This window comes from Typopeltis vanoorti, chromosome 3 (genome assembly GCF_054136105.1).
Source record: "Typopeltis vanoorti isolate ZY-2024b chromosome 3, IOZ_Tvanoo_1.0, whole genome shotgun sequence".
In the NCBI taxonomy this organism is placed as follows: domain Eukaryota; kingdom Metazoa; phylum Arthropoda; class Arachnida; order Uropygi; family Thelyphonidae; genus Typopeltis; species Typopeltis vanoorti.
This window is the reverse complement of record NC_143551.1, coordinates 155,701,334-155,725,891: the sequence shown is the minus strand read 5'-3', so window position 1 is coordinate 155,725,891 and position 24,558 is coordinate 155,701,334. Positions and strand designations below refer to the sequence as shown.

Sequence of the window (24,558 nt, the reverse complement as noted above, 5' to 3'; positions counted from 1 at the left end):
AAATTGCTCTAGCTCTATGGGTTAGTGTTTTTAAGATACCATATTGTTGAGAAGGGTTATGGTGTGATTGTTTGTGTAAATATCTCCCTGTATGTGTAGGTTTTCTATAAACCAAGAATGATAAGGAACCTTCTGGAAGACATGTGATCAGTGTGTCCAGGAAGGGCAGGCAGTCATTGGCTTCTAGTTCCAAAGTGGATTTTAGGGTGCTGGCTATTTAGATGCACTAAAAATGTATTCAATGTGTCGGGGGGCCATGTGGCCAAATAGCAAACACAATCATAAACATAGCATAGCCAGAGACTAGGTTTGAGAGATGCTGTGCTGATAGCTAACTTTTCCAGATGTTCTATGTAGAAGTTGGCTAAGGGGGGGAGAAAGGGGGGATCCCATAGCTGTCCCATCTAATTGTTTGTATATTTTCCCTTTCCATTTAAAATAACTTACCTGTATTTATTTTTTTTTTTATCAATCTATGTTCACATCAATACCGTTAAAATCCAATTCAACATGTTGAATGACATGCATTTGTCACAACGAGTCTGACAATGAGTCTCCAAGGTTTGGTTGTTGTTTTCAAACTCATTTTTTTAATTTTTTTTTTTTTTTTACCAATAATGTTTGTATCATTGTGCCACTAGAAACACATTTTATGACATTTACCCTTTTATCCATGAACACAAATAACAACCAAATCACTATACAAGACCACTTCATTATTCTTTGATGCCTCTTTTGTGATACTAATCCCCCCCCTTTAATCAGATCATCTAATCACTTCTTCAAATGCCCAATTTCATACTTGTCACATTAATTTCAGTCTTCGTTCTCACCTACTCTTGCCAAAATTCTTCCAACCAACACTCACTACCATCATTTGTGCACACGCTTTTCTTTATTCTTAGCTACACTGTTCTCTTTCTAATGTACTATTCTAATACTCTCATCCTTTTCATTCATCCTCGCAGTCCAAAGTGTTTGCAATTTTCTATGCATACATAAAACACGGCCTGCAGTTGAATGTGTTTGTAATTAGGAGTATGGAAAAATTACTTATTGGTATGAGACCTAATATTGAGAGTTATAGAAACAACTAGATCATGTTGAGAGGAATAGCAATTATCTGTGCACAAGAGCAATTAAGTTATATAGTTGTGATAATGATATGAAAGTATGCAGTAAAGGAGGAGAGTATGATGAAAGAAAGACTGCATGCTTACCAGGTTCAGACTTAATGATGAAAATAGTTACGAAATAATAATAGCATTACCGGGAATAATCATGAAATGGATGGGAGTGCTTATGATGGTAATAATAGAAGTGACATGGAAGAGCTTAGGCAATAGTTAATGAAAATGAAGAGTCAAGTTAAATGTATAGAAGAGAAAATTGAACATTTAAAGAAGAAAATAACTGGTGTAAATGAAATTAGAAGAAGCAAATATCTAAGGATGATAGGATTGCTTTATAAGTCTTGCTTGGGTTAGATGTTAATAAGACTGTGGGAATGGATGACATATCACCACATATTTTTAAAGAATGTGTAAAAGAGTTAGCCATGCCCTTGTCTTGGTTATTTCATGAATCTTGCAGTGGGTAAGGTTCCTAAGGTGTGAAAAGAAAGCAAAATAATACCTCTCCACAAGCATTGTTTGAGAATAGAAGTTCCCAATTATAGACGAGTCTGTATATCTGCAGTTGTGATCAAAGTGTTGGAAAAATTGGTTAGAAATAGAATACAGGATTGGGTTGATGAACATAAGATTCTCTATGATGGTCAGCATAGGTTTGTGAAGGGTAGGTCTTGTTTTAGCAATCTGCTTATGTTTTATGATAAGGTGACAAATGTGTTGGATAAGGGAGAATACATACAGTGATATTCTTGGACTTTGCAAAAACATTCGATAATTTACCACATGATAAGTTGGTGTATAATCTGCAGAGAATATAGATAGTATATTGGTTACATGGATCAGAGATTGGCTTTCTGAACGATACCAACTTGATGCATGACCAGTGGCATGCATCAGGGTTCTCTGCTTGGGACCCTGCTGTTTAACTTGTTTGTTAATGATATTTCATGTGGATTGACTGGGGATCGTCAAATGTTTGCCAATGATGCAAAGTTAGGAAGAAATATCAGGAGTAGTGTTGATGTTAATTCTCTACAGGAAGATTTGAATATACTTTTAGCTTGAACAAATGAGTGGGGTTGCAGTTTTAATGTTAATAAATGCAAAATATTACACTTTGGGATACAGAGATATAAAGGCTACAAGGGTTGTTTGAAAAGTTTGGTAAAAAAATAAAACTTTTTTTTTTTTTTTTTTTGGAAAAAGACATCTTTGTTTCTCAACATAGTCTCCATCGAGGTCTACACATTTGGTCCAGCGAGTTCCCAATTTTTTCCTCCCATTTAAAAAGTAGTATTTGTCAAATTGTGCAAAATAGTCATTAACGGCCTTGATGACAGTCATTCGAAGAAAATTTTTCCCACCGAGCCAAATTTTTAAGTTTGGGAACAAGAAGTCACATGGGGCCAAATCCATAGAATACCAGATGTGGAACCAATTCAAACCTCAATTCATACAAATTTTGCCACTGCGACGGCCGATGAGTGGGATGGTGCATTGTCTTCTTCATGGAAGAGAATTTTTTTGTGCACCAATCTTGGCCGTTTTTTCTTCAGTTCTTCTTTTAAAAGGTCCAACACTGACACATAATAGACTCCTGTTATTGTCTTATCCCTTTCCAAATAGTCTATCGTGATAATTCCTTGGGAATCCCAAAAAACAGCATCCATTACCTTCCGAGCTGAGAAAACTTTTTCCGTTTTTTTCAGTGCTCTTTTACTGGGCATTGTCCACTGTTTTGACTGCTGCTTGGACTCAGGTGTGTAGTGGTGGATCCAAGTTTCGTCTACAGTCATGAATCGACACAAAAAATCCTGCAAATTGCAATTAAACATTGCCAAATACTGCATTGAAATGTCTTTTTGCATTTCTGATCATGCGTTTTTGATCAACAGTAAACAATCGCGGCACCTATCGCGCACACAGTTTTTTCATGTGCAATTTTTCGTGCAGGATATTATGCACCCATTCAGTTCAGATGCCTGCAATCTAAGAAATCTCATGGACTTTCACTCGACAGTCTTTCATAATGATACCATGGATTCTGTCAATCATTTCCTTCATAGTGACCTCAGGCAGGCGTCTGCTGAACACCTCATCTTTGATGGACTTACGGCCATGTTTAAACTCATTTATCTAAAAATAAATAGTCTTTAATGCTGGTGCAGAGTCCCCATGAACTGCATCTAACTCGGTTTGATCTGTGCAGCCGTCCACTTCTTCAAATAAAAAGTGTTTTATTACTGCACAAAACTCACTTTTCTCCATTTTTATGAAAAATGTGAACACGGTCATTTTACACGTTTGCCAAATGAGAAGTACGTGTCACACGTGGCTAAAATTTTGCCAGGGGTCATGAAAAAGATGATATGTGCCGACACTGGCATGAATGAATAAACTGTGTCACCATCTATTGGAAATTTACCAAACTTTTCAAACAACCCTCATACATACTGTGTTTTTGGACCTGTACTTCAGGAAATGGATGAGATTCAGGATCTTGAAGTGATGGTAAACAGTGGACTGAAGTTCTGAGTGCACATCACACATGTTGCAAAGACTGCACATCTTCTTGCTGCTATGATAAAAAGTACACTGACATGTAGGGATAAGGAAGTGGTGGTGGTGCATCTATATAAGGCATTGGTCAGATCACATATGGACTACTATGTTCAGATTTGATCACCTAGTTTTCACTGTGTATGTGGAAACACTAGAGAGTGTCCAAAGACGAATAACCAAAGTGATATCAGGACTCTGAAGTGTTGGTTATAAAGAGCACTTGAGTGAATGTGAAATACAGAGGTTGGTAGATAGGATGAAAAGAGAAAATATGATATAGACCGTCAAGTTAGTTAAGGGATTCTATCAGATTAATACACAAGGAATTATAAAAAGAGTGGATGTTAAGATGGGAAAAACAACAGGCCATCTCTGGAAGTTGTGTAGAGATGTAGTGAAGAAAGGAGTGAAGAGTAGATATTTTACATGGAGAATTGTTAGTAAGTAAGAAGTGTTAGTAAGTTATTTACATAGTAATTAATTATAAGTTATTTGTATAGTAACTTCAAAGCTCATTATGATAGGCATGCTGCTGATTGAGTGGGCCTCCCACGATGAGTCTGTTGACTCTATGAAAGTTACCAAATAATAATAATAACAACACTTACATAAGGATATCTACATAAGTGAAATTTAAAAAAGGGGATAAATACTTTCAGTTATCTTGGATGTGAAATATCATATGAAGGAGAAAAACACATAAAATTAAAAACTTCAAAATTTTTACAGATTATAGGCCTGATAAATAGAACACTCAACCCAAATATAGTACAAAAAGAAACACGCTTGAAAATATACAATACTTTAGCAGTGCCCACATTATAAACAAAGAATAAAAGCAAGATAAACAAAGAATAAAAACAAGTGAAATGAGATTTATGAGAAGAATTGCAAAATACACATTATTAGATCAAAAAAAGAATGAAGACATTTTAAAAGAACTAAAAACAAAATCAATAGAAGAAAAACTAAACAATTATAAACAAAAATGGATTGAACATGTAAACCGAATGGCCAACACCCGACATCCGAAAAAAATACTAAAATATAAGCCGATTGGAAAAAGAAGGCAGAGTAGACTTCAAAAAAGGATATTGGATGGATAATGAGACTGGAACAGACCAGTATGGTCTATACCCATTATTAGTGTTATTATGATGATGATGACATAAGTGAAATATTAGGTATGAATAATGATAAGTTATCCAATTGAACCAATCAGGCTACAAAGGTGAGTATAAAAAGAAGACCAGATAAAGTTATGTCTGTATACAAATGCTAGAAACGTCATCAGGAGAAAAGGGAGTTGAGATTGTTGCTTTGATAAATACATGATCTCAGATTGTAGGCATTAGTAAGAAAAATACTAATTCAACAAATATTCACTGCAACAAAATTAAGTATTAATTTTTCATACCATTTTATAACATTCTTCACCTTCACATGGTGCACCCTGTTAGTAGGTAGGTTAGAATGGTCAATGAGTTTAAGGAGTGGTATTTCATACTTAGTACTAGGTATGAAGATTGGCTGGCAATTTGGGACTTAGCTGCCCAAATTGTAATCTGTATTATATAACTCACCAGAAAATAAAGTGCTCAGCTTGAGATTAACACATTTATGATTTTAATGCGCTTTCCTGGCTGAAATGAAGACAATTTTCAACAATAAACGCTTTATACGGTAAACAATTGACATGCTAAAGGTTATTTCTCCCTAATATAAATTCACTATTTATAACTACATGTAGGATACGGGCAGACAGAAATTTAACGAAGATAAAATTTGATTTTTAAGTCGCACGGTGAAAGACATATGAAAAGATAAAGGATTACTACAATTTGTTGACCACGTTATATCGAAACCGTGTTGTATAAGTACCGCGTCATATCGAAACTGCATTGTATAAGTACCGCGTTATACGAGGGTTACCTGTAATAAGTATTGGATGTTACATTTAGGCAATAAAGTAGCCATAACATTCAACAACAAACATGAAGATAAACTTCTTGACTGGAAGGCAGTTTAAAGTAGAGTGATGCGGACACTCTTCAAAATGGAGAAATGGATGATGAAACTTATTGCCTACGGTCACACACCAGGTTCTTCTAAGGAATCAAAGAATTTTCCATGTAAATTAGAACAGGCACCTGACATAAAGAAAATGGGTCCTTGTTGGAGATCCAACAATGATCCCATTCTGTTCAGGACATGGACAAGTCATCACTAACACCATGTTCCAACATAAAGATGTGCACAAGTTCACGTGGAGAGGCCACAAGAAAAAAAAAGCTTCGTTAACTACATCGTTGTTGATAGCTGGTTCAAGATACAGGAGTGTACAGAAGATATGAAACTGGAAGTGACCATTACTTAGTGCTAAGAAGAAAAAAAAAATGGCTATTACATTGAAAAGAATAGTATGTAGCAAAGTTTTAAAGAGAATTTAAAAAATTACTGCAGAAAACTTAAAGCAGTTTGAAAACAAGAACCAAACATTGGAGTCTCAGTAGCAAACTCTGAAGAAGGCATTAATTGATTCTGCTAGGGAGACATGTCATGAAGTTGCCTGTAAAGACAGAAAAATAAGAACCCTCCATGGCAGACACAAGAAATTAAAGAAGCAGTTCTGGTAAAGAAGAAAGCATACCAAAAGTTCCTATCAAATAAGTCAGAAGATGCCCTAAAAGAATATAGAGAAAAATGCAAGAGAGCTAAGCTATGTGTAAAAGTAACTAAACAAAACTGCATGGGAAGACTTTGTTTAAAAATAAAGAAGATAAATATCAGGAAGATGGCAAAATGTTCTGGAAGCTATTGAAAAAGCTTAGAAATGAAGGAAAGAGTACTGGAAAAGGAATCAAAGATGATTAAGTGACATGAAAATTGAAGATAAGGATATCCTAGATGTCTGGAGTAATTACTTTTGAAAGATTGTTAAATGAAACAAGCAGTGAAACGAACACACTAGAACATTTTCAAGAGGGAAAAAAAGGGAGTACATATCAATACTAGAGGTAGAAAAGACCATCAAAAACTTGAATGCAGAAAGGAAGCTGGAGTAGAAGATATTTGATAAGAAATGCTGAAGCATGGAGAGGTCCTGGTCAGTAGGTCAAATTCCAGATGACTGAAGTAGAGCTCTCATAGTTCCCATTTATAGAAAAGGAAATAAAACTGAATGTGAAAATTATAGAGGAATTTCTCTACTAAGTGTCATAAGATTTATGCAAGCATAAGTGATTAAGAGATTGAGAAATATTGTGGATGAGAAATTTGGAGAACAACAAGCTGGGTTCAGACCAAATAGAGGTTGTCAAGGCCAGATTTTACTCTAGAAATAGTTGAGAAATCTTGGGAATATAACAAGATCCATAACTTAAGTTTTATAGATCTGGAAAAGGCATGTGACACAATGCCCAGAGAAAATTACTGCCATTTTCTTGGATTTAGTGAAGGCATTTGACAGGGTGCCACATGATAAGCTGATATTTAAGGGTTTGGATGTCAGGTTGGTAAACTGGATTCAGGATTGGCTGTCTGATAGGTATCAGAGAGTTGTGTATGGTGAGGTAGTTTCAAGGAGGCAGAGGGTTACAAATGGGGTCCCACAGGGACCAGTACTGGGACCTATATTGTTTAACCTTTATATCAATGACATTGTCAGTGGATTGCAGGGGGATATTCAGTTGTTTGCAGATAATGTGAAGCTGGGAAAGGTTATTAGTAATAGTGCAGATGTGGTAGCCCTGCAAGAGGATTTGAATAAGCTAGACAGATGGGCAAATGAATGGGGATTTCGGTTTAATGCAGCAAACCGTAAGGTCTTGAGGTTTCGGACACATCGATGGAACGCTGCATACTCCTTGGAGGAGCTATACTGGAGGAAGTAGGAGAGACAAGAGATCTGGGGTTGATGATTGATAGAAAACTGAAATTCAGGGGACATATTGTAAAGGTGGTGAAGGTAACACAGAGGATTGCTGTAATAATGAGAAGGACACTGACCTGCAGAGATAAAAGAGTTATCATTCCGTTGTATAAGACCCTGATCAGACCACACTTAGACTATTGTTCTCAGATTTTGTCCCCAGGATTTGAAGGGATAAATTAACTTTGGAAAGATACAAAGGCAGATAACAAAGATGGTTTTAGGACTGTACAATGTTAGTTATGAAGATCCGCTGAGGGAATGTAGACTGCAGAGTTTGGTGGATAGAAGGAGAGGTGGTATGATTGATACTTTTAAACTGTTGAGAGTTGGTTACAGGGTTGACACTGGGGAGTTCTTTAGCTTGGTTGAACAGCGGGAAGGAGTGATGACAAGGAGCCATCCCTGGAAGTTATGAAAGGAAACTGTGAGCAAGAGGGTGAGGAGTGGTTTCTTTGCATAGAGGGTGGTTGAACTGTGGAATGCATTGCCTGATAGAATGGTGAGAGCAAGAACGGTCAATGAGTTTAAGGAGTGGTATGATAGACTTTTGTGTTTCCTAGGAAGGACCTCCCACAATGAGTCTTTTGACTCCATGGAGGTCTAAATAATAATAATCATAATAATAAAAACTTTTCAAAACACTACAATTATATGGGATAAATGGAACATTTACACAGAGCAATACATCTATATTTAAGTTGTAAGTCAGCAGTTAGAATTGAAGGAAATACAGAAGATGGTTTGATATAAAATCAGGGGTAAGACAAGGATGCACTTATCTCAACTCTTATTCATCATCTATATGGATCATATTATGAAAGAAAGTAGCATTGGGCCTGATTTTATAATTGGAAATGTCAAACTTAGCTCTTTGCTTTATGCAGATGATGTACTTCAAAACACATCTAGTGCAAGTCCTCAGGGTACTTTAACTAAATTGAATAACAGCTGTAACAAATTGGCATAAAAATTAGCAATAAAAAGATAAAAACTAGAAAATAAGCAGAAACATTAAACATACCAACTGCATTCTGAATGTTGAGCCTATAGAGCAAGTAACATTTTTCAGCTATTTAGTGAAGATGGCAAGTTAAATTTGGAAATAGATAACAGAATAAGCAAAGCTGGCATGCTGTGTGTATCCAGCTGAATAAATTTATATGGAATAGGAGAGAAATTAGCCAAAACACCAAACTAGCAGTATACAAGACAGGGTTGTGAGAAAAATTAGAGAAGTGAACAGATTGCAGAATCATATTAAAAATGAAGATATTAGAAAGGACCTTCGCATTAGCATTCAAGAATGTGCCAGTAGAGCTAATCTAAGGTGGTATGGTTAGCAAAACAGTGTTGGAAGTTTTTCCACTTGGTTATACTATAAATTAAAGATACCAAGAAATTCTATTCTCGGTTTAATCCTTCATTCAAGTGTAAGGAAACAAAGTTTGTACCTGAAGTAATTTCAGGACTGGGCAACTCGTATATGGAAGCTAATGACTTCACATCACTTGCCTTAGTATTCCATAATGCAAAGCATATATCCTTACAGACATGTATAATGCTATGCATTATGGGCAGAGGTCTGGCTCCCACTGATGTGACCTCAATAAAGGTCGAAACTGGTCTGGGTAGTGACCCTTCCCATAATGCATAGCATCATACATGTCCATAAGGATATGTGCTTTGCATTATGGGATACTAAGGCAAGTGATGTGAAGTCATTAGCTTCCATATATGAGTTGCCCAGTCCTGAAATTACTTGAGATGCAAACCTTTTGTTTCCTTACACTTGAATAAAGGATTAAACCAAGAATATAATTATTTTGGTATCTTTAATTGTTAGCAAAACAGGTGTTTGGTGCCAAGATGGCAAGAAGATTCAGTCTTAAGTGCCTTAGAAGCACAAAATGCTAGATATGATAATATTGGAGTATTGACAAGTAATAGACTAATTTGGAGGAAAATTGTGGATAGGAGATTAATAATATAAACTTAATCATGTAGTGCTGATAGTAGTCTGAACACCCTTGGAGGGTACATATCAGGAAACTGGTGATGATCATTTTATAACAGCATAAAACCGAGCTATACTTACAGTTTAAATATAAGGTTCTCATTAATTCCAATAACAGCTGTGCAAACACCCAGAACAAATATAGTAACACCAATCTTCACATGTACTGGATGATAGCTTGCTTTCACAGGTTCAGTAAGTGTGGGAAAGAGAAAAGCTAGAAAACCTGCAATAAACTAGTTCAAAATAATAATAATTTTTTTTATTATATTATACTGTATGATTTATAAAATTTACATAATTTACAAAATACTTTAACATTTTGTTTACAACTTTTTTTTCATTTTCCAAATATTAGAAAGAAAAAGGTAGAAATAAAAACAGATAATTACTCACTGTTAATGCATTTATACAGCACACAGAATAGTAAATTCTGATTTTAAAACCTAGATGATTTCTATTTGGACTATAAGGGAACAGAGAATGGAAGAGATGTATGCAAAGCGAATCAGAGTAGGAGTGAGAGAAAGTTTTGGGAATGATAGAAGAGGAGAAAATAGAAACAGTGGGAGAGAGAGGTTTGGCAATGACAGAAGAGGAGAGTATAGAAACAGTAGGAGAGAGAGAATGAGAGACAAGTTTGGGAATGATAGAAGACGAGAGTATAGAAGCAGTAGGAGAGAGGAAATGAGAGAGGGGTATGGGAATGATAGAAGAGGAGAGAATAGGATAAGTGGAAGGGAGGGAATGAAAGAGAGTTATGTGAACAATAGAAGGGGAGAGAATAGGGTAAGTGGAAGGGAGGGAATGAGAGAGAGTTATGTAAATGATAGAAGAGAAGAGAATGCAAACAGTAGGAGAGAGGGAATGAGAAGAATGCGAGGGAGCACTGGAACCAGGGATAGCATGATGTCAGGTAAGTAGGGGAACACAGAGAGAAAGTGTTAGAGGAGAGAGATTGAGGGATGCATGGGAACAATCGAGGAACAGGGTGGTGAGAGGTTTAATGTATGGGGACTCGATGATCCGTGATGTTAAAATAGGATGCGTGAGGAGTGTTTGCCTGGAAGAACGATAGAAAGTGTGGCTATGGCAATTAAGAGGGGTGAAAGGGTGGATGAGATGATTGTGATGGTAGGAACAAATGACTTGAGAGGTCATGTAAATTGGGCAGCGAGAGAGAGAGATACGAGATTCTTGCTTGAGGTAGTATGAAAGAAGACGCAGAGAGGAAAGATAGTGATGAGCTGAGCAGAAGAGCAGCAGTATTGAATAACATAATAGCTAGAATGTGTCAGAAGAGAGGATTGGAATATGTGGATGCTTGGAGTGTGTTTGAGGACAGAGGGGAATTGTATGCGAGAGACCACCTGCATTTGAACGAGGAAGGGGCATAGGCATCTGGAGAGATTGCTGTTCTGAACGAGTCAGTGTGTCTATGCAGGGAAACTAGAATGCTCAAGGTGAATGGTAGCAGGGTTGGCCTCTTGTGGGAACGGGTACTTGGGAGAAGGGGGATGACATCAGGTAACGCTGAGCCCAGTGGAGGCTAGAGGGGATAATGCTGGGTATAGAAACAGTGGCATTTTTATGCTTTATACTAATGCCAGGAGTATCTGGAATAAAGGAGAGGAATTGGTGGTGCTGATAGCATCAGCCTGGCCAAAGATTATTGGGATCACTGAGACGTGGTTGACAGAAGAGGATATAATAAGAGGAATAGAAGTAGCAGGATATAGCATTTTTCACAAGGATAGGAAGGGAAAGTGTGGTAGTAGAGAACTGCTTATGATAAGTGATGACTTATATCCTCTAAGAGTGGAGACTTTGGAAGGCAGTGATACTAATGATTTTCAAAGCATATGGTGTGAGGTAGAGGTGGGCAAGACAGGATATTTAATGGGATGTTGCTACAAACCAAGGAGCACAGAGGGTGGGGACCAGGAGATGTTTATACAGTTGAGTTTGACAAGTGCAAGAAGAGTGATTGTTATGGGAGATTTTAACTACAGCGGTATAAATTGGGGAGAGGGAGATGCATGTAGCAATAAGGTAATGGAATTTCCAGAATTCTTGAGAGACAAATGTCTCAGGTAGCATGTAATAGAGGGAACAAGAGATTCAAGAGTTTTGGATTTGATCTTAGCATCAGAAGAATTGATAATAACTGAGATGACATCTCTCCCACCATGTGGTTTGACTTGGAAGATAAATAGACATGCAGTAGTATCAAAGAGAAAACATATGTGGAATTATAACGCAGGTGATTATAATAGTCTTAGACATCAACTTAGGGAAGTTTCATGGAGAGAGGAATTGGAAATCCGGGATATCATTAGTGCTTTGGAAATTGTGAAGGAATATTTGTTAGCTGCAATAGTAAGCTGTATTCAACAAGTGAAGAAGAGGACACAATTTGGTGTAAAGTGAATGACAATATTAAACAGGAACTGCATGTGAAAAAGAGATTATGGAAGAGATATAAGGAGACAGTTGAAGAGCAGATGCATGAAGAATATAAGACGCAGGCCAGGAGAATAACTAGTATGGTAAGGAAGGCAAAACTGGAATATGAGAAGAGATTGGCCCTAAGATCCAAAGAAAATCCTAGGGAATTTTTTAGCTATGTGGGAGGAAAAATTTTTGTGGAAGAATGACATTGTGGAATAAAAATGGACATAGTGGAGTTGTTCAATGAGCACTTTATTAGAGTATTTCATCCTGTAGAAGAAGGTTTTAATACTCGAGGGATAGGGCAGGTTCAGGAGTTTTAGGTGCAAGAGGAGTGTGTGTGTGTTCCAAATACTGAGTACTCTGGATATGAGTAAAGTTGTGGGACTGGATGGTATTTCACCACGAGTTTTGAGAGAATGTGCTAAAGAAATGACAGCTCCTTTGACCTGGGCTTTTCAATGAAAGTCTGGCTACAGGACACCTGCCCAGGAAATAGGAGAGTAAGACAGTGCCATTGCATAAGGTCAGTAGCAGACTGCAAGTGTCTAATTATAGGCCAGTTTGTGTGTCATAGGTAGTTGTTAAGATCTTGGAGAAATTAGTCAGGGACCGTATACAACATTGGGTAGATGAGAGTAATGTTATCTGTGAGGGTCAACATGGATTTGTGAATCGTAGAGAGAGGACCAAATAGCACAATTTCAGTGTGGTGATAAGCTGGAGACATGAAACATAGATCAATCTGTGTTTCTTCTGTTTTAAATGAAGACTCAAACACAGAATTGGGAAGATATAGATAATATTATATATGAAGATCTACATGGATCTGTTGTGAGATGCTGATTTCAGTAATCAGGTACTTTTAAATAACGGCAGTCAATGTAGGGAATGCATATACTGTGAATTCTGTATACTCAACTGAAATATTAAGTGAAATATTAAGTGGGGGTGCTGCCTATACAAATTTAAAAAATAATAATTTTTTTTTCCTAATCAGTAACCAATTTATTAATAAATAAATTTGTAGATTTATTTATTAATAAATTGGTTACTGATTAGGAAAAAAAAATTTTTTATTTTTTTTTTGTATAGGCAGCACCCCAACTTAAAATTTCACTGGCCACCACTGGATTGAACACACGTGCAAATTTGTAGCATTAAGAGATAAAAGATGGAAATAGTGATACGACTGAGGAATTTAAACAGTTGATAGGTATTTACGGGATAAATTCTGGGAAGATGTTTGAATGGGTATGGGATGTTCTTGGAAGCAATGAACCATCTTTGAAAGTTGCAACATGGTACTAGTGAGTAAGAGAGGTGTGAGTTACCCCTTGCATGGAGGGTGGAAGGTACATGGAATGCATTCCTGAGAGGGCAGATGGTTAATGGTTTAAAGAACAGTGTGATTAGGGTATAAATATCTAAAGCATATCTTCGGTGGTTAACCTCAGGAATCATGTATATCCTGTGATAATTATTATAATAAAAATGCAATCAAAGACATGACAAAGAAAGCATAAGGGATCTGCTTCTTTAATAAAGAAACAAGAAAATGACAACAGACAGCACACTTACAAACTGTTCCACTTACTCATCATGCTCTGTCTGTGCAGTTAGCCTAGTGGCTGTGTGCTTCACAACCATATGCCTGAGGAAGGAGTGTCCTAGGTTTGACTCCCGTTGTGGATGTGAGGAGCTTAAGGATCTTCCTCAGCCATAGACAAGTTAGCCGGTCTTGGGCACGGACAGCAGGATTCCCCCCCCCCCCAGTTTATTTGGGGTTTTTCATTCCGCAAGCAGACAAACCGGCCCCGTGAACATATCGATCTACAGCCATAAATACTTAACCCCCCCATGAAGGGGGCTCAACTCGCCCAAATAGGGACAAGAGAGATAAAGGGAGGAAACTCCATATGAATAAATAAATCATGCTCTGAGAGAAAATTCTAGCTTTCATCCTTTTCTTAACTACACACAAACTCAGCTTTCATGGATGCTCCTTTGTTTTCTCCCCATCTCCAATATAATGAAAAATTTCATCAATTGATATCCTATAACACTCTTACAGAAGTTTAGACTTCTATCATATCATCTCCCTTTCTCCTATCAACCCATATCTTCAGCCCACATATTCTAATCTGTCCTCATAATCTACATTTGGTTGCCTGAGTTTTGAGTAGACTAGGTGTGATTAGTTGTTGTATCAAGACCTTGTAAAGAGAAAAAGCGAAAATGCTAACCACTCTGACCAGTCGACTGGTTAGCATATTCGCTCTCCAGCCAAGAGGCTGTGGGTTCCTGCAGGGACATGGAGGTTTGTGATTGTCCTACTAACTCTGTGTGAAAAGGGCATCTGTAACCCTACCACTTTTTCTAGCAGAAGGATTCACTTCCAAAACTAAAAGAGGTAAGAGGTACAGATGCCCTTTTTGCAGGAAAGATCCCACAGGAATGGAAAGAATGTATAATTCCTTAGCACAAGGGTGGTGTATAATCTCACCAATATAATATGCCACTGGATATCTCAACATGCCAAAATGCATAACTTGAAACTTACTACCCTGAATTGATAGCCATTATCATTTGTCCACACTCCAAGCCTATTCAAATCATTCTGTTAAGTGCTGTATATCTGTAGCATCTCTGATTGCCCTACATAACTTTGTATCATTGGCAAACAATTGAACACTCCTGTCAGGTTCTTTCCTATACCATTAATATACAGATTGAACAACAACAATGGTCCAAGGACTGATCCCTGAGGTAAAGCACTAGTCACCTTAAATCTGGCAGACTTTCCCTCCCCCACATGCCACTTTCTGATACCTGTCCCTCAGTCACATACTTATCACAGTCAATAATTTATATTTCAATCTCATATTTTCCAATTTATGCAATACCTTTTAATGTAGTATTCTATCAAATACCTTAGCAAAGTACAACAGTATCAGAGAGTATCTATTCCTTTTATCCAAATCAGCAGTACTCATATTTTATTATGTTACTCAAATTGTTCAGACATGACCACCCAAATCATGCTTTTCTGTCAACTATTCTGTATGTGAGCTCTTGCCAAGTGCTCTAACATCTCCCAACCACTCCAATGACAGGTCAATACACACATCACACCACCCTTGTGCCAAGGAATTATAATCCTTTCCATTCCTGTGGGATCTTTTCTGAGCTGAGAAAAGAATTGCAAATGAATTTGGACATTCATTTGCATGTGTTTATATCCCATCTGTCCCTATTGCCAAACTCTTATCCAAGTTATGCAACATCTCCAGAACGCCTCCTCATGCTCCTCTACCTCTTCAACCCTATGGTGTGCTAGGAATGCTCACTTCGCTAGGAGCTATCAACCTGGTGCGTGTTACACACACACGCACCAGGTTGATAACTCTTAGAACAATTGTTATTCTTTCTTTTACCTGCATCATAATGATAAAATTCTTTTGGGTTGCCTTTATCCTGCACAGCCAATTTCTTTTCATATTCCAACTTAGATTTCTGTAAAATACTCTTGTTTTCTGGTCTGCACTTTGCATATTTCATAACTCCTCTCACCCTTATCTTCTTATGGATCTGTTGCTTAAAATAACGCAAATATTTTACTCCCACCTTATTTATTCTCTGAACTGTAGGGGGTGCCCCTCAAATATCACATTTTTTTGAAGCCTTCCACACACATTCAGTAACAGATACCATGGGAATGAACATAGTATTCATTCCCAGGAATACAGTGTCCATTTAGTATTTTCCTGAGTTTGTCATAATTTCCAACTTTGTATTTCAGCATGCAACCTGTTCAGATGTACATTCATATACTTAGCAACTTCCAGATCAATACAGCATGATCAGTGTCATAAAATGTGATAAATAGTCACATCTTTAACTGACACTCCTGCTGATTTTATGATCAAATTGAAGACTCTTTAGCCTCAAGATGCTCCTTTCACATGCACTTGAGAAAGTCATCTTGCCACAGCTCAATTAATTCTCCTTCATTCACTCTCCATATCACTCTTCTGCTACCCAATCAATGTCCAGATAATTTATAAGTCAACCATAATGATTACTCATTTAGTACGCATCAAATAATAATTTAGATAATTTAGCAGTGCATCTCTTTGTACAAAGCAAGTAAACTGCCCAGGTTTGTAGCAACATTCCACCATATATTTCATCCTGTTATCCTCCACTTCACATCAAATAGCCTCAAACTCACTGGTACATGGGACATTATTACTATTATTGTTTTCATGAGCTCTACCTGAAATAGACTGATATCATCTGATATTATTAGTAGTACTCTTCAATCCTTTTTTAAAATACTATTCTGTTCACAGTCAATTCCATTTACATTTGAATATGAGTCAGGTTTCCTAATGCCAACAATCTCAGTTTTTACAAGGTTCACTAAGGCAGCAAACAACTCCTTTGTTCCTAATGCTCCTGGAATTTGTATACAGGCATAACAAGTTAAATTGTGGACTTCACAAAGGCATTTGACAGAATACCACATGAAAAATTATTACACAAGTGAGAGCAAATAGGAATGGATATGAAGTTAGTGGCATGGATAAGAGGGGGGGAAGACTGATAGACAGACATCACAGCGTGCAGTTTTGTGGAGTGGAATCAAGGCAAATGAAATTGACTAGTGAAATGTCACAGGGCTAGGTTACTATTATTATATAGACACCTCCATTGAGTCTGAAGACTCATCACAGAGATCCAATTTATTCACATAATCTATCATACCTCTCATTGAACCCATCAACTGCAATGTAAGGATGTTAGTTGTGGATGGGATATAATTAAGGGTCATCTAGAGGAACCAGTATTAAATTGTATACCTAGGATAAAGAGGGTTAATCAGATAATAGGTAGATGGATGACTAATATCATTAAGCATGAGCTGCAAAAGAAGAAAATGCTGTGGAGGATATATAAAGAGAAAGGTGACCAGCAAACTCATCAACAGTACAAGGCTAAGGCAAGAAAGGTGACGCATGGCAAGGAAGGTAAAATCAAATCATAAAAAGAATCTAGCCAAGCAGGCCAAAGGAAATCCCAAATAGTTCTTTTGTTATGTGGCAAGTAAGAGGAAGAATGACTATGAAAGATTAACCGTAACAAGTGATGATGGTCACAAGGAGATAGAAGTGGATAAAATAGTTGAGTTACTGAGTGACCATCTTGCAAGGGTATATCAAACTAGTGAGGTTACTGCTTTAACCTATGTGACAGACACTAATGTGGGAACAAAGGTGGATGAATTGGAGGTTCATAGGATATTGCATAATCTCAATGTAAATACAGCAGTGGATAAATTTAAACTAAATTTATTATAGTCTAACCAAGTAGAAAAAAAACTTCCAACAGCTGTGGAATTAGATGGGATATCAGCTAGGGTTTGCAAGAATGTGCAAGGGAAATGGCAATGCCTTTGACTAGGCTCTTTAAGTCTCAGCTCTGGTAGAGTTCTAAGATCTGAAAAGAGGGCAAAGTAATTCCCTTGCATAAGGGAGGTTCTAAGACTACAGTAGCAAATTATAGACAATGATTATAGACCAACTTCATATACATTCCTATTTGCTCCCACTTATGTAATAATTTTTCATGTGATATTCTGTTAAATGCCCTTGTGAAGTCCAATGAGTATCTCAGGTGTGTTGAAAAATACTAGAAAAATTGGTCAAAAAGAGAATTCAAGGATGGGCAGATAAAAATATGATACTGTATGAGGGTCAACATGGCTTTGTGAAGGATTAGTTATGCCTTAGTAATTTACTAACTTTTTATAATAAAGTAACAGCTGAGTGGGATAAAGGAACTGGCTATATAATGATTTTGCAAAGGCATTTGACAGATACCACATGGAACTCTGTTATGCAAATTAGAACAAATGGAGATGGATATGACACTGATTAAGTGTCATATCCATCCCCAAGAGGGTGGCTGCTGAACAGATATCAAAAAGTGGTATATGGAGGGGCAGAATCTAGGTGAAAACAGGTGGCTATTGGTGTGCCGGAAGGTTCATTGCTGTTTAATTTGTACATGAATGATATAGGAAATAACCTGAAAGGAAATATCGAGTTGTTTGCTGATGATGAAATTAGGTAAAACAATAGTTAATCAAGGCGATGTGGAGAGCTTGCAGGACGATTTAAATAGGCTGTCAGTATGGATAAAATTTAATGGGTGTCAGTTTAATGTCGAAAAATGTAAAGTTATGAACTTTGGGATAAATAGATTACAAGCCATTTATCACGATGATGGCACTGTACTCCAGTAAATAGATGAAGCTAGAGATTTAGGGTTGGTGGTAGACAGACAGTTCAAGTTTAGAGGACATATTGCTATGGTAGCACATAAGATTACTTGGTTAGTGAGAACACATTAACAAACAGAGATAAGTTGTTATTCCTCTTTATAAGGCCTTGATACATTCACATCTGGATTACTGTGCTCAAGTCTGGTCTCCTGGGTTTCTTGGAGATGAGGAAGTGATGGAGAAAATTCATGGGCAATTGACCAAGATGATGAGTAGTCTGTGGAATGTTCCCTATAAAGATAGATTGAGTTTGTGTGGACTGCAGAAGTTGGTTGATAGGAGAAAAACAGGGGGATATGATGAAAACATTTAAGTTGCTTAAAGAGTTTTATAGGATAGATGCAGGGAAATTGGTTCAGCACTTGGCTGGAGAGGCCGGAGTCATCCCTTTAGGTTGAATAAAGGTGTAGTTCGTAGGGGTATGAGGACTAGAATTTTTGCTTGGAGAGTTGTGAATGAGTGATATATTGTGTGGGTAGTTTTGGGTGACCACGATGAGTCTTTGGACTCCATGAGGTGCCCGTACAATATCATCATCTGTTCCAGCTGATATTATTGTACGGTTTTTACATTTGATTTTTGATAGCTTTCTCATCAAATATTGATGTACTCCTGTTTACATTCCTCTTGAATATTTTCCACTACTGTTCTGTCACTGCTTGTCTCATTTAATAATCTTTCAAAGGAATTACTCCAGACAACTAGGATATTTGTATCCTTAGTTTATGTTCTTCTTCTCCTTTCATGAATCTAGGCCAGGTGGCTTGTTTTGGTCTCATCCCAGCATTTCATTGGTCTACCTTTGTTTCTTCAACCCTCCCCCCCCCCCACTTTGATTTGTAGTTCAACATCTTCCTGAGTATTCTATCACATGCCAATTGTTTTAGATGCTTTCTTTCCATTTTCTATTGTATTTTTCTATTGTTTCCATTATTGGTGTTTGGTCTAGTTCTTTCAGTATGTCTTCATTTTTTTTTTTTTTTTATCTAGTCTGGTAACCTAGTGTTGTTATCGTATATTTCATTTCTGCTGCAATGATTCTTTTCTTATCTCTTTCTCTTATTGTCCATTTTTTACTGGCATATAATAATGTTGGTTTTGATAAATTATTATACATTCTTAGTCTGCTTCTTTTGGAGAACACTTGCTGGTAAAGCTTTATTTATTATTCCATTTCCTTTGGACAATTTGTTCATTTTGTTAGAAATTATTATGTGAGAGACCTCCAAGGTATCGAAAGACTCATCGAGAGAGGGTACCTACTCTAAATTCTAGAAATGTCTAAATCTTTATTTTTAACTTAATTTACAGCCCAAATAATTAAAAATGTTGAGTAGCTCATCATTTATTTATTGACTTGTTAATTATTTTCTTTTATTGTCTATTACTGTTTTAGGTCTATTGGGCATTTTTTCCCTCTTGAATGTTTTTTGTTCCCAAATGTTTTTTTTTTTTTAAACTAGAGACTCGCGTATGATTTTACTATTAAAAATAAATTTATATACAGATTTCTGTAGATTGCCCTCAGTTGCTCCAAAGATCATGCGGTCATCTGTAAAGAGTAAGATATCTAAGATAAATTCTTTTCTATTTTGAATCCTTTGTGGGTAAACCTCCATTCTTTAATTATTTCATTTATATAATGTACATTCTAAATAATAATGGACATAGGACAAAGACAAAAGGACTTTGACCTTTCTTGTCAAAGTCCTTTTGTTACTTCAATTGTTTTTGTTCTATTCTTGCCTCTTTTTGGACTTATTATTGTTGCTCATATAGGCTGTAAAGAGGTGTTAATAAATTTATACTTGAAGTGTTTTTTTAATATATCAAAGCGTTTACCTGTCTATCTTGTCAAAATCTTTTTTATATATATATTCTATGAATGCTAGATGTATTTCTAAGCTGAATTCTCTTTTTTTCTCAATTAATAGTTTGAGGCTCAATATACGATCTATGCAGTCAAATCCTGAATCTACTCTTTACAATCAGCTGTGGTTCAAAATTTCCTTGCCCCATACAATACATTGATTAACTGTCTGTGTCACTCTTCAATATTCTGAGAACCACTCAGACCTTTTCCATTACTTGTCTATGAAGGTTGATCATCTACAGCCCAAAAATCAAACAGTTAGGTCATCTTTCAACATTCACAACTCAGAATGATCCCTGCTTCAATTCTAGTGATCAAGCCAGAATTGAAAAAGGGATCATTCTTGTACTAGTTTAGCTAAAATCTCCTATTATTATCATACAGGTATTCCCCATAGAGTCAGAAGACTCATTAGGGAGATCCATTTATTCACACAATACTTATCATACTTACTAATTTTTTACTGTGTGTTGTGCTTGCGTGCACATGTCTTGTATTTAAGTTCCTGTGATAATGGCAACATGACGTTGCCGAAATATTGGAAGTGTATTAAAATTTATTTTAATGTATATTCTATTGTACAATGTAATTTCCTTAAGCTATTTAGTGAGAATGTATAACCAACATCTAAGCCTTTCCATAAGAAATACTTATCATACTTCTTAAGCTCATTCACTGATAAAGCACCCACAACAACCTGTGGCAACCCATTCCACAAAAGCAAAAAACCTAGTCCTAACATCTTTGCTAATTACATTCTTACACAACTGTCACTAGTGACCACCTTGGTTCTCTCCCTTCTTGCCATGTGCTGAAAACAAGTCTTCCTTGTTAATCCTATAAAATCCCTTTAATAACTTACATGCTTCTATCATGTCTCCTCTTTTTCATCTATCTGCTAATTTTTGAAGTCCACAGACCAATCTGTTCTTGTAAGGAGCATTCTACAGACCTGTCACAATCTTTGTCACTTTCCTCTGGATCCTTTCCACAACTTCATCACCACAGAATACAGGATTCCAGATCTGTGTGCAGTAGTCCAGATATGGCCTTATAAAGAACAATAATCTCTCTATCCTGCTTATTAGTGTGTTTGTTCATCAACAACCACATAATCTGATGTGCTATTTTGGTTACCTTTACAACATGTTCTCTAAACTTCAACTTCTGGCCCACAATCACACTCCTGGCCTCATCAGTTTCCTGCAGTTCAATTCCATCAATATAGTATTCTGACCTCTTCCCAAAGTGCATTACCTTATATTTGGCCACATTAAACTGGCAGCCATTTACCTTTGACCATATGTTAAATTGTGAATGAAGCTATGTTATGTAATTTATTATTTTTCATTCACATTTAACATTGCTTATTAAATATTAATCATGGCTCATATAAATTTATTTATTATTTCTTAAATAAGAATTACTAATTAAAAATTTATTCAAAACCTGACCTATTATTAGTTTATAAAATAATAATATGTTTAGAATTTTGTATAACTAAATATATATGGTGTAACGTAAAGTGTTAATTTATATTTAACTGTATACGTAATCAAAAAGTTAAAGAAGTAGCTTAAATATTCTGTTGTTTTTATTTGTGAAATATTTAATGTTATGTAATCACTCATGAATAATAATAGACCATACATTACATTAGCGAAATGTTTACGTGCAGTCTGTTGTCATGGAGACGCACGCGTAAACAACCACGAGTGGAGTAGAGCGTGGCGTTCGAACGTAAGGTGGGAGTGAAGGTCATATATAGAAGGTTATAGAGAGAGAAAGAGAAAAGAAGAGGGAAGGTCATAGATAAGATAGAAAGAAAGAGAAGAATTATTATTAAGGAGTGAGGAGAGAGTTTTGCGGAACCAAGATTATAAATTCCTCAGGGCAGAAATTTATGAGTATAGTGTTCGGAAGTGAACCTATAAGTAGTGAAACATAAAGTTTAATGTCATAAGCGAAATCTGCTGTTGTTATGAAGAAAGGTTGATGCCGTAATCAGATAAAAGAAAACTGGACAGTCAATGCGAAAATTCTGATTAGTTCTAGTTAATCTGGATTACGATTAAATTCTATGTTGCCCTAGGAAAAGGTTATATTGATTATTTGGAGAAAAGTGAACAGGAAAAGATATTAGTACCTAATTACTGTTGTTTGGAATAGTGAAGTGCGACTTACAGTAATACAGTTTTAACTATGGAGAATATTTGTTATGTGTGTTCCGCTAATGTTAATTAAGTTAATTCATAAGTGCTCTCTCAATAATTTGATGTATTGAAGAATTTGTCTGGTAAGAGTAGTTGTATAAGTTTCTCTATTCTAGCATTAACTGTAATATATCTCCGATGCTCAAGGTCCGGGAATATATTTGCTTGGAATATAGCTTACGTAGTTTATTGCCTGCTGTGAATATAAACATTGAGCTGATAGATTTGTGAAGACTGAATAAAATGTGAAATTGTTATATTAACTTGAGATAAGAAGATTTGTATTTTTGAGACTGTGAATAGTATATGAAAGTTAGAACATTGAATTAGCATCAGTGACCTAAGAAGATGTGTTAAGTTAATTGTATAGTTCCATTTTAAAATAGAGTTCTTGTATTTGTTAACCATATCATATATTAAATGTTTTATTTTGTTGATCTAAATATTGTGTTTGCCTGAATTCCTTATTATTGCACCATTCATAAACATTCGAATCTTGCGGGAACCCCAAGTAAAAATGATAACAGATGATTCGGCCTAATGAGATAACTGCTAACTTAATTTAGAACTGATCCTACTATTTATATAGACTAATCTAAGAATAGGGTGGCGCAGTATAAATATAAATTTCCCTACTTTTGGATCGGTGATCATTTCGTAATTAGTTGTATTATTCATAAAAGTGACTTGAAACTAGATAGATTTAGAACACGACAGAAAGGAGTCGTCACGACACATACTGCTAGTATGTTTAAGTCATCCTACAGGACTTCTACGTTACCTTTATTAACTATTGCTTTTCCCAGTTTCATCAGCAAACTACTGAATAGAGTTAAGGCAGATTCTCCAAGAGGATGCGAATGCATGTGCAGACAGGAAAGGAATGGGATGACCTGGGATCATGAGGAAACAGTTGGACTTGAAGAGAGTTCTAAAATGAATAAGCAGAAAGGGAAATGGCTCCAGTTGAGCATGGAGAAATCATATCAAATGAGTGGTATAATCAGCGAACCAGTTGTAGATCCAGGAATGAGTTGTTGTGTATGTATACAAATGCTAGAAGTATAAGAAACAAAGCAGAAGAAATGGTTGCATTAATTGAGTCTGTTCACCCAAAAATTGTTGGAATAAGTGAGACATTAGATGAGGACGACATCCTGACAGGAATAGAGATGGAAGGGGTATGATGTGCTTTGTGAGGATTGAAAGGGTAGAAAGGAAGGAAGGAAGAAGTGCTATAGATGACAGAAAAAGAGTTATGTCCATACAAAGTAGAGATGCAAGAGGGAAATAGTGTCAGCGGTTTTTGAGGCAGTATGGCGTGAGATAGAGGTGAATAGAATGAAATACTTGATTGGATGTTGTTATAGACCTGGTAATGTGGATGATAGTGACTATGAAATGTATAATCAAATTAGCCAAGTAAATAAGAAAAGGGTGATCATTATGGGTGATTTTAATTATGGCAACATAGACTGGAATGATGAGATAGCAACTGGAAATAAAGAAAATGAGTTTCTTGAGTTTTTGAGGGACAGCTACCTCAGACAGTATGTAACAGAGGCCACATGAAGATTGAGGGTCTTGGATTTGATTATCTCATCAGAGGATGTACCATAGTTTTCCGTGTATAAGACATATATAATACAAACCCTGCTTTTTTGAACTCAAAATTAAGAAATCAATATTTTAAACATAAAACAGAACACATTTGATATATTTTTTAAATATTCAAAGTATATTTAGTAATTAGGTAATATTTTAAAGATGCTTACTAAGAAATTATGCATCATTCTCAGTTCCAAGCATATTATTTTCTTCATCACTATTAGTTCCAGACATATCATCACTTTCTTCAACCTCTACTGAATCACTACTGTCTTCTGAGTCACTTCTCTCTCTCTCTCTCCATATATATATATATATATATATATATATATATATGAGATCATCCTCAGTTCCATCCATTCCATGGCATTGCTGATTCCACATTTCTGGAAGGACTTCACAACCACCTCTTGCTTGACTC

The 24,558-nt window shown here is 36.2% G+C and overlaps 1 protein-coding gene across 3 annotated transcripts in view; it reads right to left on the bottom strand.

The window, feature by feature from the left end:
• The window catches only part of LOC150108684 (transmembrane ascorbate-dependent reductase CYB561-like), a 200,119-nt gene that overhangs the window by 21,480 nt on the left and 154,081 nt on the right, over positions 1-24,558 (bottom strand). For all 3 annotated transcript variants that reach the window (XM_090416150.1, XM_090416148.1, XM_090416149.1), the window contains one exon: positions 9,725-9,879. In XM_090416150.1, coding sequence (XP_090272276.1) covers positions 9,725-9,879 — 155 coding nt within the window. The remainder of the gene's footprint in view (positions 1-9,724; positions 9,880-24,558) is intronic.